At 36.0% G+C, this 25,808-nt stretch overlaps 1 protein-coding gene across 1 annotated transcript; it reads right to left on the bottom strand.

Annotated features, from left to right (window-relative positions):
* Nucleotides 1-898: 898 nt before the first annotated feature.
* Nucleotides 899-24,680, bottom strand: LOC143230174 (uncharacterized). The gene is made up of 3 exons (XM_076463266.1): nt 23,932-24,680; nt 9,408-9,621; nt 899-4,310 (listed from the first exon to the last, which is right to left on the bottom strand). Exons 1-3 carry the CDS (start codon nt 24,275-24,277, stop codon nt 3,926-3,928), a joined length of 945 nt encoding a protein of 314 aa, XP_076319381.1. The 5' UTR covers nt 24,278-24,680; the 3' UTR covers nt 899-3,925.
* Between the last annotated feature and the right edge of the window lie 1,128 nt (nt 24,681-25,808).

A 25,808-nucleotide genomic window follows, 5' to 3' on the forward strand; every position in this document is an offset into this window, starting at 1 on the left:
CGTCCCTAATTTAGCAGTGTAAGACTAGAGGGAAGGCAGCTAGTCATCACCACCTATCGCTAACTCTTGGGCTACTCTTTTACCAACAGATAGTGAGATTTACCGTCACATTGTAACGCCGCCACAACGAAAATGGCGAGCATGTTTTGTGTGATGTGGATTCATAGAGGGCCAATAATTAATGAACTTCTACGTGTCTTCCGTCACTCGCTGTAATTAATTTAATTCTAAGTTCAAAGTATGAAATAACAACAGAGCTACTCAACTTCGTTTCTGTCTGCAGCGAATCAGTGGATATCTGATGGCTTATGACGCAAAAACACATATGTTTGTATGTGATACAGATTTACCAGTCGCACGTGTGCTTCTTTTCTTGAAAACAAGATAATCCGACGTTTTAAAAGTGTTTTATACAAATCAAACAAGTGTTTTCAAAACCTCACTTTAGGAAAAAAAACAACATACAACTACGTTTCGCTGGTTTACCTAACATCGCTTTGTGAATATAACAAACAGTAACAACCATTGTAGTGTCAAGAGGTACTTTCTCAGAAAAGTCAGATAAATCGAGCAGAACTGATAAAAACGGAAAAAGAGATACTTTGACTTTTCTTCTATTTATACTATTTTCTTTGCCTATGATTTCATCATCCGAAAAAAAAAAAACAGAAGGGTAAAAAATAATTATTTTTGTTCATATTTATTATTAAAAAAAACGCCATACAATATATCCACTTGTACTGAATACATATCTACGTGACAACTGGTATTCAAATATTTTTGCAAGTATTTTATTGTAAACATTAGTTAATAAAGTCCTAAACTATATGAACAGTGGACGTACACCAAAGAAAGTGCAGAAATTATTTTTTATGAAATTTCCATTCACAATGCTTTAGTTTTTTACGACATAAAAGTAATACAAGAAATGCTATCATGGGTAAAATCAGGGTGAACGTGTGTTTATAACAATAACTGAATTTGTTTGGTCTACACAATAACTGTAGTCTTTTAGTCCTAACACGAAGACATACAAATAACTGAACATTCATATTTTAAAAATAAGAAAATATTTTACACATTATTTAAGATTATTTACAGAAATAAGCCAAGGAACCTCAGCGGCATTGTAAACATTCTCTCGACTGGAGAACTAAACCTATTTACTCATTAAATTTTATATATACAATCATACATAGAAAAAATAACAATTAATAACATTACGCAAAATACCATTGTTTAGACAATGTGGTCAGTTTCTTATTTCAACTTCCAGTTAATCATAGAATAGTGTATAATACCTAAACAACAAACAAACGTCACAGATGGGGCAAAAATCTTCAAGTGCGTACTATCCAGTATATATATATATGTTTTTACATTGTTTAGTATTTATTATTAGCTCGAATTTGGCTGAATAGTTTCGATGTTTTGCTATTTTCAGTTTTTGAGAATACGTCTAAACCTTTATCACCTAATTCAGAGTGTTGATGTAAATTATTTAAAAATTCTGTTTGTTTAATTTAGTAACCAACAGAAAACGTTTGGATTTTAGCTCAAAATAAAATCTAAATTTCACCTTTTAAACAACAGTTACTTCGAACACCCTAGTCTTCAAGTCAAAACCACCCAACCGTTTTTATTACAACTCTATGACTTCCCTCACCACTGTGACTCTGCCCTCGGATGCACATATGGAGGGAAGTCATCATGATCACTCTCTCAATAAGAGATCTCGTGAAACTTCGTGAAATGTCTTCAATATTTTAATTCTATCTCAATGTTAACGCCATGTCTAATCGACGTTTGAAGCTTGTTTTTAAAATTACTGCACATTCATGAACTAAACGGATTGATCAACCTGCTAAGTTTGGTTATTTATATAACTGTGGTCACATTACACTCATGAACTAAACGGATTGATCAACCTGCTAAGTTTGGTTATTTATATAACTGTGGTCACATTACACTCATGAACTAAACGGATTGATCAACCTGCTAAGTTTGGTTATTTATATAACTGTGGTCACATTACACTCATGAACTAAACGGATTGACCGATCTGCTAAGTTTGGTTATTTATATAACTGTGGTCACATTACACTCATGAACTAAACGTATTGATCGATCTGCTAAGTTTGGTTATTTATATAACTGTGGTCACATTACACTCATGAACTAAACGGATTGATCAACCTGCTAAGTTTGGTTATTTATATAACTGTGGTCACATTACACTCATGAACTAAACGGATTGATCGATCTGCTAAGTTTCGTTATTTATATAACTGTGGTCACATTACATTCATGAACTAAACGTATTGATCAACCTACAAAGTTTGGTTATTTATATAACTGTGGTCACATTACACTCATGAACTAAACATATTGATCAACCTGCTAAGTTTCGTTATTTATATAACTGTGGTCACATGACATTCATGAACTAAACGTATTGATCAACCTGCTAAGTTTCGTTATTTATATAACTGTGGTCACATGACATTCATGAACTAAACGTATTGATCAACCTGCTAAGTTTGGTTATTTATATAGCTGTGGTCACATTACATTCATAAACTAAACGTATTGATCAACCTGCTAAGGTTGGTTATTTATATAGCTGTGGTCACATGACATTCATGAACTAAACGTATTGATCAACCTGCTAAGTTTGGTTATTTATATAACTGTGGTCACATTACATTCATGAACTAAACGTATTGATCAACCTGCTAAGTTTGGTTATTTATATAGCTGTGGTCACATGACATTCATGAACGTATTTATATATAACAGATATAATGAGACTACATCCAAAATAATTGTAAAATCAAATTAAGAGACAGAGTGACTTCAGGGAAGAACAACGTCTCAGGGGTTCTTCCCCTCATGGGGACTTCCCCTCCTTTAGTGTCGACTCAACATTATTAATTATTTTAAAAAATCTTAACTTTCATGTTACTTTATTACATTTATATTTTCGGTCTCTAGTTATGTTTTATCGTGTAGGCTATTCTTTTAAACTCTAATGCCCAGGATATGCCCTGATTTCAGACAATTCGTACTCCATCATTTACGTCTGAACACAGAGAACATTTTTAATACACCAATGGCATTTGAAACTTGAAGCTAATTTAACGTTTTTATTTCTTTTATAACACCAGAACTCATTTGAACCTTTTCACATGTCTATTTTTGATATGTGAAATAATAACCACTTCTTACTGCTTAGCTGTGTTTGAACATTCAGCCATTTCTCTTATTGTTTAAAAACATAACTTTAACTGCTTTAAACCCTTACACTTTGTGGATCACATTTTAGACGTTTTCAATCTATACCTAATGTTAGTAAATTCAAGTCACCTTCGTTTTAAATATGGCTGAATATTAAAAGCTACTTAAAAGTTCGTCGAAATCATAAGGACATTCGTAAACTGAGCCTTTTAAACACTTTCAGGTTCTAAACACAATGTATTTACATCACAAATTACAGGAACTTTAAGGAAAATAGGATACTGAGTCAGTAAAACTGGTTCTAATGAGGAAAGTATATATATTATTATTACTGCATTTCTGGCAGCGTTTCTCAGTTCCGTTATCATTATGATTTAATATTTCTATCACAGAATTATTAAAGCCCAGATTTTTATTGTACTGTAAAACTTCTGTAAAGAATTTTTCTCCGTTAATTTACTGTTATTAAATATTGGTTTTAACTTTAAAACGGCCTTCGATGTAAAATGTTTTAAAATGCCGTGTACACACTACGCAAAGGATTCGTTCGTCAATTTCATCTATCTAAATCTTAGTTGATTTTAGACTAAACAGCGAAACGTTCATAGTATAAAAAAATTCACACTCCGTTTGGCTAATACCACCATTCCACTCTCTTTAACAACTGTGATTCCTCGCTGGTTTTGTGTCACCAATCTCGCCTATCGTTCAGTGACGGCCAAGAAAGTTCTTTCAAATGTGCGTAAGAGCTAGAAGCAGCTGGCTGGCTGAGTGGGGTCTTCTCGGAGGTCTCTCGGGACGTCGCAGACAGAGGAACGACACTGCTGGGTGACGGCAGCCAGCTCATGGAAGGAGGATATAACTTGAAAGGAAGAGGTTTGAGAAGTCCAGCAGCGGACTGCTTGTAGTAAAAGTCCAGACTCGTCAGGCTGCCCAAAGGTGGGTGTGGTGGGGAAGAGGTGAACTTTGACAGCCAATAGGGCGTTGTCTGCACCATCCTTTGGACAGCTGCATAATTACCTGCTTCTGCAAGCAACTCCAATCCTACAGCAGTTTGTCTCTTCCACTTGGTTCTAGAACAAGCACAGCGAGTTTTCATTAAAATTTACTTGCTTCCACTGTATTTATCTCAAGAGTTTACTTAAAACTTAACCGACATGAAACTTTTATTTTGTACAACTATACAAATGATCAAGGTCATCAAACTTCCGTGATAAAGCTGACCTTCGTTGATGTGTTGAATTTCGCGAAACATTTTATTAAGTTATTGTCTATACGGTCAAGGTTATTATCTATATAAATCTGATATACCTTCCAAAATGTTATTGTCTATACAGTCTATAAACATCTAATATACCTTCCAAAACGTCATTGTCTATATAGTCTTTCCACAATCCATATAATTTGCGAGTCTGACGGTTTTCTACCACCAGTTTCAACACTCATCGCACAGTAATATATAAACGACTTGACCGATATGGAATATGAAATAGCATGAATATATTTTTTCACTTCCCAACTACTGAAATATGACTGAAAGCCTTAGCTTGGTGAATACATACCCTGCTGGTATCGATTTTATTCAGACGAAGATCCTTTCTCGATAATGATGTTAATGTTGTCTGGAATAAGAAGACGGATTCTGCTGTTGACCTTTGTGTTTGCGAATTCTATTCTTTCAAAAGATACCATACTTTTCTTACCATGAACAGGGTATGATTTGTTGCAGGTCTTTCTCTAGGTGGTTCTAATCCCCTATTTTGATCCACTATTCCTTTGTTTTTCAAATCCCCCACAATTAACTACAACGTATATCCCCGACTTGGGATTCTAAATTCCAGATCTGAAAACACCTTTGTTATGATCTGAGTGTATGAATATTTCACGTCGAAAAGAGTCATTATATTCCCCAAAGTGATAGATTTTCCATGCCGTTACACATTCGACGTAACATCAAAAATGTAGTTATGATACACGTCATATTATCGACTATGGTAATTGACAGACACACATATATATACATACAGATATAAAAACCTCAAATTCCGTTATATAAATCACTAAACCGTACAAATAACAGACTGACAACAATATACTCAACACCATCCTCACCCACCTTCTGTTCAAATAACAGATTGAACCAAATATGCTCAACACCATCCTCACCCACCTTCTGTTCAAATAACAGATTGACAACAATATATTCAACACCATCCTCACCCACCTTCTGTTCAAATAACAGAATGAGAACAATATACTCAACACCATCCTCACCCACCTTCTGTTCAAATAACAGATTAACAACAATATACTCAACACCATCCTCACCCACCTTCTGTACAAATAACAGACTGACAACAATATACTCAACACCATCCTCACACACCTTCTGTAGAAATAACAGACTGACAACAATATACTCAACACCATCCTCACACACCTTCTGTACAAATAACAGACTGACAACAATATACACAACACCATCCTCACCCACCTTCTGTACAAATAACAGACTGACAACAATATACACAACACCATCCTCACCCACCTTCTGTTCAAATAACAGATTGACAACAATATACTCAACACCATCCTCACCCACCTTCTGTACAAATAACAGACTGACAACAATATACTCAACACCATCCTCACCCACCTTCTGTACAAATAACAGACTGACAACAATATACACAACACCATCCTCACCCACCTTCTGTACAAATAACAGACTGACAACAATATACACAACACCATCCTCACCCACCTTCTGTTCAAATAACAGATTGACAACAATATACTCAACACCATCCTCACACACCTTCTGTACAAATAACAGACTGACAACAATATACTCAACACCATCCTCACACACCTTCTGTACAAATAACAGACTGACAACAATATACTCAACACCATCCTCACCCACCTTCTGTACAAATAACAGACTGACAACAATATACTCAACACCATCCTCACCCACCTTCTGTACAAATAACAGACTGACAACAATATACACAACACCATCCTCACCCACCTTCTGTTCAAATAACAGATTAACAACAATATACTCAACACCATCCTCACCCACCTTCTGTACAAATAACAGACTGACAACAATATACTCAACACCTTCCTCACCCACCTTCTGTTCAAATAACAGAATGACAACAATATACTCAACACCATCCTCACCCACCTTCTGTACAAATAACAGACTGACAACAATATACTCAACACCATCCTCACCCACCTTCTGTACAAATAACAGACTGACAACAATATACACAACACCATCCTCACCCACCTTCTGTTCAAATAACAGATTGACAACAATATACTCAACACCATCCTCACCCACCTTCTGTACAAATAACAGACTGACAACAATATACTCAACACCATCCTCACCCACCTTCTGTACAAATAACGGACTGACAACAATATACTCAACACCATCCTCACCCACCTTCTGTACAAATAACGGACTGACAACAATATACACAACACCATCCTCACCCGCACCTTCTGTACAAATAACAGACTGACAACAATATACACAACACCATCCTCACCCACCTTCTGTTCAAATAACAGACTGACAACAATATACACAACACCATCCTCACCCACCTTCTGTTCAAATAACAGATTGACAACAATATACACAACACCATCCTCACCCACCTTCTGTTCAAATAACAGAATGACAACAATATACTCAACACCATCCTCACACACCTTCTGTACAAATAACAGACTGACAACAATATACTCAACACCATCCTCACCCACCTTCTGTACAAATAACAGACTGACAACAATATACTCAACACCATCCTCACCCACCTTCTGTTCAAATAACAGATTGACATCAATATACTCAACACCATCCTCACCCACCTTCTGTTCAAATAACAGACTGACAACAATATACTCAACACCATCCTCACCCACCTTCTGTACAAATAACAGACTGACAACAATATACTCAACACCTTCCTCACCCACCTTCTGTTCAAATAACAGAATGACAACAATATACTCAACACCATCCTCACCCACCTTCTGTACAAATAACAGATTGACAACAATATACTCAACACCGTCCTCACCCACCTTCTGTACAAATAACAGATTGACATCAATATACTCAACACCATCCTCACCCACCTTCTGTACAAATAACAGATTGACAACAATATACTCAACACCGTCCTCACCCACCTTCTGTACAAATAACAGACTGACAACAATATACTCAACACCATCCTCACCCACCTTCTGTACAAATAACAGACTGACAACAATATACTCAACACCTTCCTCACCCACCTTCTGTTCAAATAACAGAATGACAACAATATACTCAACACCATCCTCACCCACCTTCTGTACAAATAACTGGATTGACAACAATATACTCAACACCGTCCTCACCCACCTTCTGTACAAATAACAGATTGACATCAATATACTCAACACCATCCTCACCCACCTTCTGTACAAATAACGGATTGACAACAATATACTCAACACTGTCCTCACCCACCTTCTGTACAAATAACGGACTGACAACAATATACTCAACACCATCCTCACCCGCCTTCTGTACAAATAACAGACTGACAACAATATACTCAACACCATCCTCACCCACCTTCTGTACAAATAACAGACTGACAACAATATACTCAACACCTTCCTCACCCACCTTCTGTTCAAATAACAGAATGACAACAATATACTCAACACCATCCTCACCCACCTTCTGTAAAAATAACAGACTGACAACAATATATTCAACACCATCCTCACCCACCTTCTGTACAAATAACAGATTGAACCAAATATACTCAACACCAACCTCACCCACCTTCTGTACAAATAACAGATTGACATCAATATACTCAACACCATCCTCACCCACCTTCTGTACAAATAACAGATTGACAACAATATACTCAACACCATCCTCACCCACCTTCTGTAAAAATAACAGACTGACAACAATATACACAACACCATCCTCACCCACCTTCTGTTCAAATAACAGACTGACAACAATATACTCAACACCATCCTCACCCACCTTCTGTTCAAATAACAGACTGACAACAATATACTCAACACCATCCTCACCCACCTTCTGTTCAAATAACAGACTGACAACAATATACTCAACACGATCCTCACCCACCTTCTGTACAAATAACAGACTGACAACAATATACTCAACACCATCCTCACCCACCTTCTGTACAAATAACAGACTGACAACAATATACTCAACACCTTCCTCACCCACCTTCTGTTCAAATAACAGACTGACAACAATATACTCAACACCATCCTCACCCACCTTCTGTTCAAATAACAGACTGACAACAATATACTCAACACCATCCTCACCCACCTTCTGTACAAATAACAGACTGACAACAATATACTCAACACCATCCTCACCCACCTTCTGTACAAATAACAGATTGACAACAATATACTCAACACCATCCTCACCCACCTTCTGTACAAATAACAGATTGACAACAATATACTCAACACCATCCTCACCCACCTTCTGTACAAATAACAGACTGACAACAATATACTCAACACCATCCTCACCCACCTTCTGTACAAATAACAGATTGACAACAATATACTCAACACCATCTTCACCCACCTTCTGTTCAAATAACAGACTGACAACAATATACTCAACACCATCCTCACCCACCTTCTGTACAAATAACAGATTGACAACAATATACTCAACACCGTCCTCACCCACCTTCTGTACAAATAACAGACTGACAACAATATACTCAACACCATCCTCACCCACCTTCTGTACAAATAACAGATTGACAACAATATACTCAACACCGTCCTCACCCACCTTCTGTACAAATAACAGACTGACAACAATATACTCAACACCATCCTCACCCACCTTCTGTACAAATAACAGATTGACATCAATATACTCAACACCATCCTCACCCACCTTCTGTACAAATAACAGACTGACAACAATATACTCAACACCATCCTCACCCACCTTCTGTTCAAATAACAGACTGACAACAATATACTCAACACCATCCTCACCCACCTTCTGTACAAATAACAGACTGACAACAATATACTCAACCTTCACCATTACTCACCTTCTGTTCTGGTACCAAGTCTTGACTTGTGTGTCGGTTAGGTTTAACTTTGATGCCAGTTCCATTCGTTCTTGAACACTCAGGTATTTCTGTCGTTCAAAACATTTCTCTAATGTTTGGAGCTGGTGATCAGTAAAAGCTGTCCTAGCTTTTCTTTGTTTCTTACTTCTGAAGGAACCATTTGTGTTTCTTTCGTTCTCCTGGCTGTCTTCACCTGGAAAAAAGGAAACTAGGAAACACTGTTTCTCATATAATCGATCCGTCCAGTTACTCCTATAGTCGATCCGTCCAGTTATATGAATAAAATTGAATACTGTAAATCGAAACGTGAAACAATTGCCTTTATTTTTTACTTCTACGTAGTTAAAGTTTTTAAACGTCTAAAATGTTTTTCTTTGTTTAAATTTAAGCACAAAGCAACACAACACACCATGAGCTACGTGTGCTCTGCCCACGTATCAAGACCCGCTCCCTAGCGTTGTAAGCCTGCAAACGTACCGCTGTGCTACTGGAGGACCATCTTAACGGGTTTTATTTCACTACACATTTCTTAAAAGTTATCAACTTTGTACCTTTAATGTAAATACTTGTTACGTGAATGTTTTCATTTTTGAGAATAAAGAAGATGATGGGCCCCGGCATGGCCAAGTGGTTAGGGCACTCGACTCGTAATCTGAGAGTTGCGGGTTCGGATTCCCGTCACACCAAAGATGTTCGTCCTTTCAGTCGTGGAGACGTTAGAAAGTAATGGCAAATCCCGCTTTAGTGAGTAAAAGTGTAGCTCACGGTGAGTGGTGATAACAAGCTGCCTTCCTTCTTTCTATACTGCTAAATTAGAGAGAGCTAGCGCAGATAACCCTTGTGTAGCTTTGCGCGAATTCAAAACCAATGAAGAAAACAGAGGAAAAGGACAATATATCATGGGCAGTATAAAACATCATGTCTGAAAAACTCTCGGCGCGTGCGGATACTTTTCTACCTTCATAATTAAGAAAATATATCTCATTATCAACAACACAAATACCAAGCTTCCCAGTTTGTCTCCATTTTGCGGACGAAGACGACAATAGATTTTGAACATCAATAATAAGACGTTACGTCATTCGAACTAATACTTACTGCTTTTTTAAGTCATTGTTATTACTGTGTATGAAAGTAAACTTCTCTGTTTTAAACCGTTTGTATATAATATTTCCTTTTACGATTATATATGTATTATATATGTATTCAATCAGCCCTTTAGAGAAAAAACAAATATTGGTACTTGTTGCTTTAACAGGTAGGTTTAACATTAGCTACTGGTTACTGTCCTCCACCTTAAATAAGAAGAGGTTTAACAGTGCAGCCTTGTTGTTGTTCTTACGTGACTACCTACAGAACTAACATTGGCTGTTGTTGATGTTTTACCTTATTTAATACTACTACTAACAGTGTTATCCTTGTTGCTGTCACGTGACTACCTACAGAGCTAACATTGGCTGTTGTTGATGTTTTACCTTATTTAATACTACTACTAACAGTGTATCATTGTTGTTGTCACGTGACTAACTACTGAGCTAGCATTGGCTGTTGTTGATGTTTTACCTTATCTAATACTACTACTAACAGTGTTATCCTTGTTGTTGTCACGTGACTACCTACAGAACTAACATTGGCTGTTGTTGATGTTTTACCTTATCTAATACTACTACTAACAGTGTTATCCTTGTTGCTGTCACGTGACTACCTACAGAACTAACATTGACTGTTGTTGATGTTTTACCTTATTTAATACTACTTCTAACAGTGTTATCCTTGTTGCTGTCACGTGACTACCTACAGAACTAACACTGACTGTTGTTGATGTTTTACCTTATTTAATACTACTACTAACAGTGTTATCCTTGTTGCTGTCACGTGACTACCTACAGAACTAACACTGACTGTTGTTGATGTTTTACCTTATTTAATACTACTACTAACAGTGTTATCCTTGTTGCTGTCACGTGACTACCTACAGAACTAACACTGACTGTTGTTGATGTTTTACCTTATTTAATACTACTACTAACAGTGTATCATTGTTGTTGTCACGTGACTACCTACAGAACTAACATTGGCTGTTGTTGATGTTTTACCTTATTTAATACTACTACTAACAGTGTATCCTTGTTGCTGTCACGTGACTACCTACAGAACTAACACTGACTGTTGTTGATGTTTTACCTTATTTAATACTACTACTAACAGTGTATCATTGTTGTTGTCACGTGACTACCTACAGAGCTAACACTGACTGTTGTTGATGTTTTACCTTATTTAATACTACTACTAACAGTGTTATCCTTGTTGCTGTCACGTGACTACCTACAGAACTAACACTGACTGTTGTTGATGTTTTACCTTATTTAATACTACTACTAACAGTGTATCATTGTTGTTGTCACGTGACTACCTACAGAGCTAACACTGACTGTTGTTGATGTTTTACCTTATTTAATACTACTACTAACAGTGTTATCCTTGTTGCTGTCACGTGACTACCTACAGAACTAACATTGGCTGTTGTTGATGTTTTACCTTATCTAATACTACTACTAACAGTGTTATCCTTGTTGCTGTCACGTGACTACCTACAGAACTAACATTGACTGTTGTTGATGTTTTACCTTATTTAATACTACTTCTAACAGTGTTATCCTTGTTGCTGTCACGTGACTACCTACAGAACTAACACTGACTGTTGTTGATGTTTTACCTTATTTAATACTACTACTAACAGTGTATCATTGTTGTTGTCACGTGACTACCTACAGAGCTAACACTGACTGTTGTTGATGTTTTACCTTATTTAATACTACTACTAACAGTGTTATCCTTGTTGCTGTCACGTGACTACCTACAGAACTAACACTGACTGTTGTTGATGTTTTACCTTATTTAATACTACTACTAACAGTGTATCATTGTTGTTGTCACGTGACTACCTACAGAGCTAACACTGACTGTTGTTGATGTTTTACCTTATTTAATACTACTACTAACAGTGTTATCCTTGTTGCTGTCACGTGACTACCTACAGAACTAACACTGACTGTTGTTGATGTTTTACCTTATTTAATACTACTACTAACAGTGTTATCCTTGTTGCTGTCACGTGACTACCTACAGAACTAACACTGACTGTTGTTGATGTTTTACCTTATTTAATACTACTACTAACAGTGTTATCCTTGTTGCTGTCACGTGACTACCTACAGAACTAACACTGACTGTTGTTGATGTTTTACCTTATTTAATACTACTACTAACAGTGTATCATTGTTGTTGTCACGTGACTACCTACAGAACTAACACTGACTGTTGTTGATGTTTTACCTTATTTAATACTACTACTAACAGTGTTATCCTTGTTGCTGTCACGTGACTACCTACAGAACTAACACTGACTGTTGTTGATGTTTTACCTTATTTAATACTACTACTAACAGTGTTATCCTTGTTGCTGTCACGTGACTACCTACAGAACTAACACTGACTGTTGTTGATGTTTTACCTTATTTAATACTACTACTAACAGTGTATCATTGTTGTTGTCACGTGACTACCTACAGAACTAACACTGACTGTTGTTGATGTTTTACCTTATTTAATACTACTACTAACAGTGTTATCCTTGTTGCTGTCACGTGACTACCTACAGAACTAACACTGACTGTTGTTGATGTTTTACCTTATTTAATACTACTACTAACAGTGTTATCCTCGTTGCTGTCACGTGACTACCTACAGAACTAACACTGACTGTTGTTGATGTTTTACCTTATTTAATACCACTACTAACAGTGTATCATTGTTGTTGTCACGTGACTACCTACAGAACTAACACTGACTGTTGTTGATGTTTTACCTTATTTAATACTACTACTAACAGTGTTATCCTTGTTGCTGTCACGTGACTACCTACAGAACTAACACTGACTGTTGTTGATGTTTTACCTTATTTAATACTACTACTAACAGTGTTATCCTTGTTGCTGTCACGTGACTACCTACAGAACTAACACTGACTGTTGTTGATGTTTTACCTTATTTAATACTACTACTAACAGTGTATCATTGTTGTTGTCACGTGACTACCTACAGAACTAACACTGACTGTTGTTGATGTTTTACCTTATTTAACACTACTACTAACAGTGTATCATTGTTGTTGTTAGGTAACTACCTGCAGAACTAACACTGACTGTTGTTGATGTTTTACCTTATTTAATACTACTACTAACAGTGTATCATTGTTGTTGTCACGTGACTACCTACAGAACTAACACTGACTGTTGTTGATGTTTTACCTTATTTAATACCACTACTAACAGTGTTATCCTTGTTGTTGTCACGTGACTACCTACAGAACTAACACTGACTGTTGTTGATGTTTTACCTTATTTAATACTACTACTAACAGTGTTATCCTTGTTGTTGTCACGTGACTACCTACAGAACTAACACTGACTGTTGTTGATGTTTTACCTTATTTAACACTACTACTAACAGTGTATCATTGTTGTTGTTAGGTAACTACCTGCAGAACTAACACTGACTGTTGTTGATGTTTTACCTTATTTAATACTACTACTAACAGTGTATCATTGTTGTTGTCACGTACTACCTACAGAACTAACACTGACTGTTGTTGATGTTTTACCTTATTTAATACTACTACTAACAGTGTATCATTGTTGTTGTCACGTGACTACCTACAGAACTAACACTGACTGTTGTTGATGTTTTACCTTATTTAATACTACTACTAACAGTGTTATCCTTGTTGCTGTCACGTGACTACCTACAGAACTAACACTGACTGTTGTTGATGTTTTACCTTATTTAATACTACTACTAACAGTGTTATCCTTGTTGCTGTCACGTGACTACCTACAGAACTAACACTGACTGTTGTTGATGTTTTACCTTATTTAATACCACTACTAACAGTGTATCATTGTTGTTGTCACGTGACTACCTACAGAACTAACACTGACTGTTGTTGATGTTTTACCTTATTTAATACTACTACTAACAGTGTTATCCTTGTTGCTGTCACGTGACTACCTACAGAACTAACACTGACTGTTGTTGATGTTTTACCTTATTTAATACTACTACTAACAGTGTTATCCTTGTTGCTGTCACGTGACTACCTACAGAACTAACACTGACTGTTGTTGATGTTTTACCTTATTTAATACTACTACTAACAGTGTATCATTGTTGTTGTCACGTGACTACCTACAGAACTAACACTGACTGTTGTTGATGTTTTACCTTATTTAACACTACTACTAACAGTGTATCATTGTTGTTGTTAGGTAACTACCTGCAGAACTAACACTGACTGTTGTTGATGTTTTACCTTATTTAATACTACTACTAACAGTGTATCATTGTTGTTGTCACGTGACTACCTACAGAACTAACACTGACTGTTGTTGATGTTTTACCTTATTTAATACCACTACTAACAGTGTTATCCTTGTTGTTGTCACGTGACTACCTACAGAACTAACACTGACTGTTGTTGATGTTTTACCTTATTTAATACTACTACTAACAGTGTTATCCTTGTTGTTGTCACGTGACTACCTACAGAACTAACACTGACTGTTGTTGATGTTTTACCTTATTTAATACTACTACTAACAGTGGTATCCTTGTTGCTGTCACGTGACTACCTACAGAACTAACACTGACTGTTGTTGATGTTTTACCTTATTTAATACTACTACTAACAGTGTTATCCTTGTTGCTGTCACGTGACTACCTACAGAACTAACACTGACTGTTGTTGATGTTTTACCTTATTTAATACTACTACTAACAGTGTATCATTGTTGTTGTCACGTGACTACCTACAGAACTAACACTGACTGTTGTTGATGTTTTACCTTATTTAATACTACTACTAAAAGTGTATTATTGTTGTTGTTGTCACGTGACTACCTACAGAAGTGATTAAGTAATGCATAGAAAAGGAAATACTGTAAATAATACCTTATTTAATAGCTTGGTAATTATTTCTATGTAAAGTTCACGTTTAAAGATTATATTATAATAGGAGATGCATGTTTGTTGGGATTAACGGTCTAAGACACTCACAGAAGGAGAAGGCACGACCGTGTTTTAAAGCGCCCAGAATCTCACATGAATGTCCCCTGATGTCTCAACAGTAGTATTACAGAATTACACTGCTCAATATTGGGTTTCAACACATGCTGTGGGTACAGTATATAGTCTCAAAATGACCGAAGTAATAATTACATAAATTTCGGCTTGTGGTCGTTTCAGAGGCATAACGCCCAAAGTTTGAAATCCAATATGAAGAAGCCTACAAAATTACACATGACCAGTGATATTCATAACGACAGAAATTACACCTTTAGGAAAGCTTTAAGAATACGTAGTTTATAATATTATAAATTATTTATTAAGGCATAGTAATACGATTTCAACTTTTTGTTACTGTTTGTAACATATATGATAATTGTTTTATTCGTGCATTGGTATTGTATACAATGTTTACATTGTTTCACGCCGCATGTGCAAATAGTTCCGACACAATATAATGTTTCCCTAACCTACAGATACTGACACTTCAACTGTGTGAATAATATAATTTTTAAAGTACGTGCATACCTTTGATTTGCGTTGTGTGCTCTGCTACAGGTCTTACCGCAACGCGTTGTGTAACTGCTCAAAAGTATTGTGGTTAAAATTAACCAGTATGAAACCCAATCGAATGTCTCGTGTGTTATGTAGCACATTTGTGACAGCGATGACATTGAGAACAAGGGCCCGAAATAAATTTCGATTTCAGTTTCTAGTTGCCTTGAAACATTCAAAACGCGTTTGATCGTGTTTCCCACCCTAACAATTTTACGATATTTTGAGTCGTCTCAGTAAATTAATGTGTAAATAAATTATATTAAAGCGCTGCAAGAAAAAAATGTCTCTTTGAAAAATAAAACTTTTTTCTTATAATTCACCACAGAATATTATATACCGTACAGGTTGATATAAATACGGATAAAATAATCAGGTACAAAAAAATTCCGTACAGTTAAAGGTTCTATTATAATATGTTAATGGAGCGATGTCAGTAGCAGTTCCATACAGAATTACCATATGTAGACGGATGGGTGTCTCACTCTAAAATCGCGCCCCAGTGACACAATGGTATGTCTGCGGACGTATATCACTAGAAAGTGGGTTCCGATTACCATGATTGGCAAGCATAGATAGACCTTTGTGTAACCTTGTGTTTAATAGAAACAGTTCAAAACCTCGTTTTCACATTGTCGATGGTTTTTATCTTGTATCAACCTTTGACCTGAAGGTACAATATCTCCCACTTTAATTTTTTTCCGATATATATGTTGACCTTGACATTAATATTGAAGGTTAATGAATTTATTTAACGACATATTTTGTTGTTTTATCTTTTCTTATTTTTTAAATTAAAAATATTTATAATATACTTCACATAACTTTGCTTAAAATATATGTCGATATAACATCGTCTCACAAAGATTTCAAACACGGTATCTCTTCCGAACGCCATGTCATTCCCTCGTCAACGAACTCATCACTAGTTCTCACATCTTCTGATAGATGAGGCGAACCGTCTTTAACCGACTACTGTTCCGCTAAGTGGAGTGATCCTGACCCCCAGAACAATCGACATTTTGATAGGTCAGTCTACTGCCCCGAAATCCAAATCAGGGACAACAGCGAAAGACGCTTTCTCATGGCTCACGGTTTGACCTCCCAAAGACCCGGGTCTTCACGACAAATTACAGTGCAGAAGCAATTACTAGGAAGGAAGTCTTCAATTAAGCTTGTCGGTGTCTTCTAGCAGTAAGCAGGTAGAACATACTTCTACCATTATTTCTACGTATGTTAGTCATCACGAGAAACAGGGTGTTTTGAGCGTCCATTATCAGCCAAAATACAGCTTTGATATATTCTGTAACAACTGTACAGGTTTCGTATATTCTGTAATGACAACTGTACAGGTTTGGTATATTCTGTAATGACAACTGTACAGGTTTGATATATTCTGTAATGACAATTGTACAGGTTTGGTGTATTCTGTAATAACAACTGTACGGATTTGATATATTCTGTAATGACAACTGTACAGATTTGATATATTCTGTAATGACAACTGTAGAGACGTGATATATTCTGTAATGACAACTTTATGGGTTAATTTTAGTCCAATATACGTTGCAGCATCTGACGTCTGAATAGTTAAACAAATTTTGTTTCAACATTGTTTAATAAACGTGATGTTAAGCCTAAATACATAAGTGTGTTTACATTCCTAGCAGTTCGGTGAACCGGTAAACGTACAAACATATTTATAAATTTAATGTTTAGTTCGCTGTACCAAGTATTAAACGGAAATTGTGTAACGCGACTTGCTCTGTTTATTTTAGTTTCTACGATATACAGTGAGTTTAATCAGTCTGTATCGTATAATTCTAGTTGAGTAAAATTACTATCAATACAACTCCATTCTTGGCAGACGAACGTCAATACTTGCACAGCACTCTTCACACGAGAGTTAGGCCTTTTTTACCTTATAAATACGCGTCAGGTTTGGGTATCATAATACGCCTCAGAAGTGAGCACCAGTGAATAAGATAATTCTATACAGAAAGTACGAGGATATCCTTTACAAACAGAACTGAGATATACAACTACATTACACTGAAGTTATTTTATTTACGTACAAGTTAATTACAAACTTAACAGCTGTCGCAGGCGTGAATGCAGTTCGGCAGGAAATTACACACACACACACACAAAATAGGCGTTATCTGACCGACAATCGCATTGGCTAAATTATTTGCGTTTTAAATGTGTTGTTAAACGATGCCTTCACTAAAGACAGATGTTTGAAATTTCTCTTTTGTTTGTAGGTACAGATAGCTTGTTCACGTACGAGCGATCATAAACGACGTTAATGGTTCGAAAGCGATTACTATCGGTAATGAGGTGTCGATGATTTTGGCAGTCTGGAGGATTCAGTCACCGGGAGTTCCTTTCTGAAGCTCTCAGATAATCTACTGACCTTATTGTTTTTATTGACTCTGGAAGGGGATGAACGGGCAAGCTCACGCGCAGGTGGACACCAAGCCTATGATCCTGGGGCTTCCCACGGTTTGAGTTTCCGGACCTCCAGGGAAAAGTTTTAGCTTCAATTACACCGTTAGGGTTAATAGGTGCTGGAAAGTTGCAGGCCTAACTTCCCAGCGTTTTGAATTTTTCGCTCACCATTGTGCACCGCTGACATGCCCCCTATATTAAACTTGTATGATTTGGTAATTTGTTTTCCTTAGTATTGCTAAACAGTGATCAAAAGACTGTTTAAAATGTATCATATTACTAGGTTTACGCGTGATAAGTTTAATAACAACGAACTTAATTCTATCTGTTACCAGATCATTAGACGCAATGTTACCGTTTACGTACGTGGTTAAGCCTAAGCGTGATTTGTTCGTAAAAAGAAGCCAATCTTAGACCAACACTACTGAAACATTTGTTTGTTTTTAACAGTGAATCTTGAGGTATTTAGAGCTATAAAAAGGCTTAGTTAAAGGAGTAGAATTTCCCGAAATTCATATAAACTCGGTGACAAGTCAACTGTTTGCTATATAAACGACTGTACATTCTAAAAGAATTTTGTTTTCCTCTAGGTATTTCATGAGTCACCACCAGCTTGCTGACGCGTAATACACCTGTCTCGTAACAAAATACCGTATCAATCCTTTATTTATGTGTGACGCGTAAGGTGAGCTATGTGTGATTTTATTCTTTTTAATCTCCACGAAGGCTCTTATTTTACTTTGTACGCGCATGTGTAGAATCATGCTTCATACTCCTAACACGCAACACAAACGCAAGTCTTCAGTAACCTGAAGAATGTACATTTCATTATTTTCACTTTAATATTAACAGAAATCACATAATTAAACATTTGCTATGCTTTATGCTTTTATTTAAACAGGTAGATAAACATGTAACGAGCCCCTAATTTCAGGGTACATACGCTCCAACATACCGCCGAGCCACTAGGAGAGCCAACAGCGCTGAATCCCATGGCGAATTATTTATCGCAAACCCAACTCGGTCGGTCGGTTCATGCACTACTTTAAACACTTCAACTCTGGTACCGCTGTCACTAATATTACAATTATATAAGCTATAATATAACTTGCTGAAAACGTTGATTCAAGAATCAATCAGTGTGGGAGTACGGGGTACTCGTGTGGTACAATTAACGTATCATTGGTAATAAGTTCTGTACCAGAGGCCGAATATTAGCGAAATTCAAAGAAAATTGTTTCTCGATTGACCGTTATTGATCGGAACGTTTTTACTGTCAGTGACTCGTGCAGCGACGCGCGACTGTGAGCGAACAGGTGGTAGGCAGCCTGGCCATGTTAAGTCAGCTCTATATACAGCTGGATCTAGTGACCGGTTAAATTACAACAAAATTGGCTGTACAACAGAGATCAGTGTCACGAGGGCTGGACGCTCCGGTGCAACGATTCTGAAACCATATTATATAAAACACACAACTTAATCTAATTTACAATAATTAGTTGGTTACAAAAAACAGACGAAAATAACCTCTCATAAATGTTTTACTAATCGTTATAACTGAATTATAAAGTTAGAACTTATCTGAACACCAACTAACAAAATTGGTAAACTTTATACCTCTGCGCCTCATTCATAATCCATCATTGGTAAAAGCGTGTCAAAATCCATTATTATAGCATTTTTAACACTGACTTTTACCTTCCGACGATATATAATAATAAACAACACAAACCACAGCCACAAGGAATGAACGTAAATTTTTAAAGTTTCAACAAATCTTGAGTTGTAAGGAAAATACACGACTTTGTAATGATACAGTTTCGAAAGCTGACACTAAGAATAGAAAACAACTGAGCATGCGTTGGTTTCTAGCTGTATAATTGGAAAAGGCGTGAGTTATGAATGTATGGTAAATGAAAGGCTAAAACGAAACTGATAACTTTGGTTATACCGTCTCCGGTAAATCTCACCTCTTCATTCTTATTTCTAGTATTATATAACCACTTGCTTACTGAATAACTCAAAAGAATAAACTAGTAGCGTCAATGCTAAATGTTATTTAAGTTCTATGTAAATATAGATTCACTGTGGTGAGTAAAACAGCCATACACATAACAAGTAATTCAGTAATTTATTCACTATGAACAAGGCTTTAACTATAAAAGGTTAACAAGAGAACATGCGTAATCCTGCAATTATATACAGGGTGTATAGAAATTGCAATTTGAAGGGAAACAAGAATACATGCGAGTTTATACAGTTTATCAACGGTTAAAGTATGAAGAGAACTAAACATGAACATGCATGTCTGGGAAATTATAATCTTAACAAATCATGGAGTAACAAAATGAGTGGCTTTATGTATGTTGAGTGTATAAAAGAACAACATATAAACATACACATGACTGGGGAACTGTACTGTTTAAACATACACATGACTGGGGAACTGTACTGTTTCAACATACACATGACTGGGGAACTGTACTGTATAAACATACACATGACTGGGGAACTGTACTGTTTAAACAATGCTTGGAGGACGTACGCACCTGTGCTTATTTTCAAACATGGCTGACATACACACATCAAGTTATTACATCGACCACAGAACTATAAGGAAGTGGTTTTCTCTAGGTGCGCATCCAACCTGAGTCGAGTGGGTCACGACTATTAAGTCATAAAACTTTTCAGACGGCTAGAAGTAAAATGACCATTAACTGACCATTCAGATGGAGGCCAGTAACTACTTAAAGCCAAGAGTGATTTGATAAACTGTATCTTACCAGCTACAAAGTGTACTCCACAATGTACTAAGTATACAAATCCAATAAGAAGTTCAATGAGCTTGACCATTTACCAAGTGACACGTAATTACAGATTGATTTATGTTGTGACCTGTCGTTGTAGGTAACCAGGCCAGAAATTTGTGTCACACTATAGGCGAGCTCTCTTCATACTTAGCCTTTGGCCACCTGAATTCTAATAACGGTCTCTCTCTCTTAGAATGTAATTTTTGTAACATACATATCATGATTTATGAGACATGTTATCCCCGTCTGAAATGTTATAGCCTAAAGCTGGAAACAGTGTATGAAACGATTCACAGAGAAAAACTGATAATTATGGCATGGACATAAATCGTTAAATATTCTCTCCGATAACTAGAGTTACATGTTTAATAAAACAATAATACAGTTTGATATGAATTATAAGACCGAAGTATGTATATATGGAAACTTAGAAAAAAACACACAAAGAAAAAACGAAAACCTACAATACTATGGATTTTCACCATCATTGCACAAGTCTCAGTAGGTATTGTGTTCTGTTGAATGGGGCACTTCTCCATTTGACGTAAGCCAGGTTAGGAGATATTAAGTTTGAGCAAATAAATATAACATACCCGCTGATACAGCGGACACACGTAGATTGCTTATGAAAAAGTAGGTCTATGCATTACAAAGTTTTCAGAGCCGGACTAAGGGACAATCTAACCAAACTGAAGCTTGGGACTCCCCAGAAGTAGTCCCTTCCCCATTCAAAAGAATCAGCAAAACCTCTTCCAGTAGGCAACAACCATAATTACTGTTCACAATTTTCGTTTTGTTGATTCGTTCCACAATAGACCAGTTTCAAGTTACTATCTAAACATACACAGATGAGACGGGCAGACGACAAGTAACGACGCCTAGCTTTAATTATTTAAAAGTTTATTTAGTTAATTTCGAAAAATAATTAATCACTTAATTATGTCCACCTATTATACTTGATTGTGAATTTGTTCTTTAAAGTATATATATATATTGTATGCGAATGAATATTTTCTGCTTTCCCTATACTGCTTTTGTTTGTTTACTTTTGAAAGTTAAAAGTACCAGTCTTACGTATATAATTCTATAATACACATATATGGACGTACATATATAGGTGCTCTTATATCACATGTTATCTTTCCCCCCCAAGAGTTTAATCCGGCCCCCACAGTTGTTTTTATTCAATACCAACTAACTCATAAAACCATCTATGATAATACCTAACTAATCTGAGGGTATAAAGTAACTCGATCCATAACGTTTGCTGGTTTTTCGTTAAAATTCACGCCTTCAGTAAATCTGTCTTGAGATTTTAACCCTAACCCTTAGCCTAACTGTAGAATATCCGGTGGGCTCCATGTGCCAATCGGAATTCTAAACACATTTTTCTGAACTCTTAATATACCAAATTATTAGTGGGTCAATGATTTTGTTAGTTACGGGTAACTTAATACGATTCATATACAAAATTAACCAAAGGTTCCAATAATAATAAGAAATGTCCCACTAATTGCTGTCGAAGTTTCAAGTGTATTTTATTTAGAAATGTACTCAATTTTTGTCTTTACATCTGGTGGTGTAACAGACCGAAAGATAAATATTACTCTTTACTGTGTAATATACGAGCCTCGACGGTTGTGAATGATATGTGAATACGTCGTAAAGTTAGGTTTAACTTTCATTCAATTTACCGATAGGAGTTCAAGTGATAATACGCATATCTATTAGCTATCACAGCAATGAAGATGTAAACCCACGTCTCATGATCACCGTGTCAAACAACAGAACAAAAAAAAAAATTACTTTGTACAGTTCTCTTGCGTTATACTTGTCGGATATCTACCATGTTAATTTCTATTCAACCCTTCAGAATACAGGATTGGGAAACGAGAAGCCAAACATCAACATTACAACTACTAATTACGTATAAAAAAACGTCAATTATATACTGCTCTAACAGTTCACATACTTTAGATCAATATACGTTACGTCTTAATGTGTATCACACATCGCTAGTAATGTGTAAAAGATACAAAACTAACAAGTATGACAATGTCCTTTTAAAGAAGAGTTGCGCCAAACCTGGACAAGTCATTGGTTACTCAACTCCAACAGAAAACAAACTTTTATAGAAACATGATTTAAAGACAAACATATATCGATTGATCGTGGATTGTATAGCTAAACGTACTTCAAAATATTTTCACTACGACAATGCTCACATTATTTATTTTTGCCAATATTACAAATCTGTGAACTGATCATATTTACATATTACTATTTATAATACAATCTAAAAATACTTTTTATAGACAGGCTTAAAGCTTCAGCCATTTTAGACCTAAAATTGAAAACAATACAATGAGGACGTTGACTTACGTTTGTTGAAATGATTAAAATATCTTAATGTTTGAAACTCATTTTGTATAAACAAATTGAACAGGTAAATATACACCTTTGTAGGAATTCATTAAAAACAAACCCTGAGATGTAATATTTACGTTATCAGAATTGTTCGTCGATAACTTACACAGTTACATTAAAGTACATTTCCTACCAACCTGTCACTATGTCTTCTTCATCGGTTCCCGTGTTCCCTCCACGGTTTTCGTCATAATCAACTAGAGGATAATTAGGCTTAACACGACTGTCTTCCCTCATTTCTCGAGTTAAATCAGGCTTACACTCACTGAAGTCGGATAAATCTGTCGATATTTCATTCTCGTGTCCTTTCTCAACTAAACTATATCTTGTGTCGGACGTTTCGCTCAAAATATCTCGAATCAGAAATGACGACTGTTTAGGACTCTCCATAGAAGTTCGACGATCGTGAGGGCACATGCCGTTTTCGTTATTTCTTTCTCCGGCGGACATATGCTCAGTAGGTGTGCGGACTTCAATGGTCATGACTATCAATTCGCCTCGTTGTCTAGCTCTTAGCCAACAGCCCGTAAAAGAAACAATTAATATAGCTTGTACACAAACTGAGGCTAAACTCTAACGACCTGGTTTCGATTCTTCTTACTGAAAGAAACAACATGCATCGCTAATGAGCTCACTCGCAACTCTCCGTTTGTACTCGGCCTCGTGATTGACAACAACTCTTGCGCCTACAGCGTATTTTCTAATACATGGTTACGGGCCCTCTGACCAATCACACGGTTTCATAAAAAAATCAAATCAAATCTCTGTCTTTGTTGAGCCAATTAGAAAACTCGCCCACAAAACATGGAAATATATCGTCATCAAGCCAACAGCTTTCGACATCCAATGTTTTTGTATGAATTGCGAGTCAGTGGTGGCCTTATCATTAAATGTTTTAAATTAAATACAAAAGAGCAGATTAACGTATATTATAAAATATTTCATAAAACTAGAAAATTACAGCACTTTTAATGTCAACCATAACACATTGGCCTGAACACGGACTAAGTATGTACAGTTGAAAAATCTAACATAACTAACACTAAACACTGACATGGACACATTGTTTGTTTATTTTTGAATTTCGCGAAAAAAGCTATACGAGGGCTATCTGCGCTAGCCGTCCCTAATTTAGCAGTGTAAGACTAGAGGGAAGGCTGCTTGTCATCACCGCCCACTGCTAATTCTTGGGCCACTCTTTTACCAATGAAGAGTGGGATTGACCGTAACTTTATAATACCCCCACGGCTGAAAGGGCGAGCATGTTTAGTTTGAGAGACACGAAATAACCATGTATATTGAAAATGTTAATATCAAACAGTAAGTCCTAAACTGAACACAGAGCAACCATCTATTTTGAAAAATTTAAATAAATGCAACAGTTTTCCTTAACTTATTTGTGAACACATAAAAAAAACTGACATCAGAAGCGTTACTTTTCTCTGAGTTACTTGCGAATGTATAACATACAGACACCATAAAAAACACTAAATTTTTTTGACCCCACGAACAACATTATCAATAATAACTTCTTTACAAATTTATTAGATTGTGACCATATGTTACTATAAAATAAACATATAATAGAACTAGCTTACATCTTAACGAAATTCAGAACAAACAAACAAACAATCTTAAGCAGAAATGGTATGGCTGATTTTTATTTTTAATTTATCAGATCGACTTCCCAGATATTCTTTGATAGCGTCTAACATAAAGTAACAAAAAGTGTTTGTCTAATCGTGCGTATAGGACTGTAAAAAAAAAAAAAATTCTGTGTGAACACGGTGAAATACTTTTAACAACACAGATTTCTAAACGTGCTATATATGACATTAACTCCTAATAAACGTGACGCACTAACTACACTGACCACCCCTGCATTTTTAAAGTGTGACGTCCCTGAAACATGGAAAAGCACTTTTATTGTTTAGAAAGAAAGAAAATGTGTATTTTTAGATTTTATATTGTTTAAAATGTAAAACAACAATATGAGCATTTTTATGTTTTATAT

This window comes from Tachypleus tridentatus, chromosome 1, assembly GCF_004210375.1.
Source record: "Tachypleus tridentatus isolate NWPU-2018 chromosome 1, ASM421037v1, whole genome shotgun sequence".
NCBI classification, from domain to species: Eukaryota; Metazoa; Arthropoda; class Merostomata; order Xiphosura; family Limulidae; genus Tachypleus; species Tachypleus tridentatus.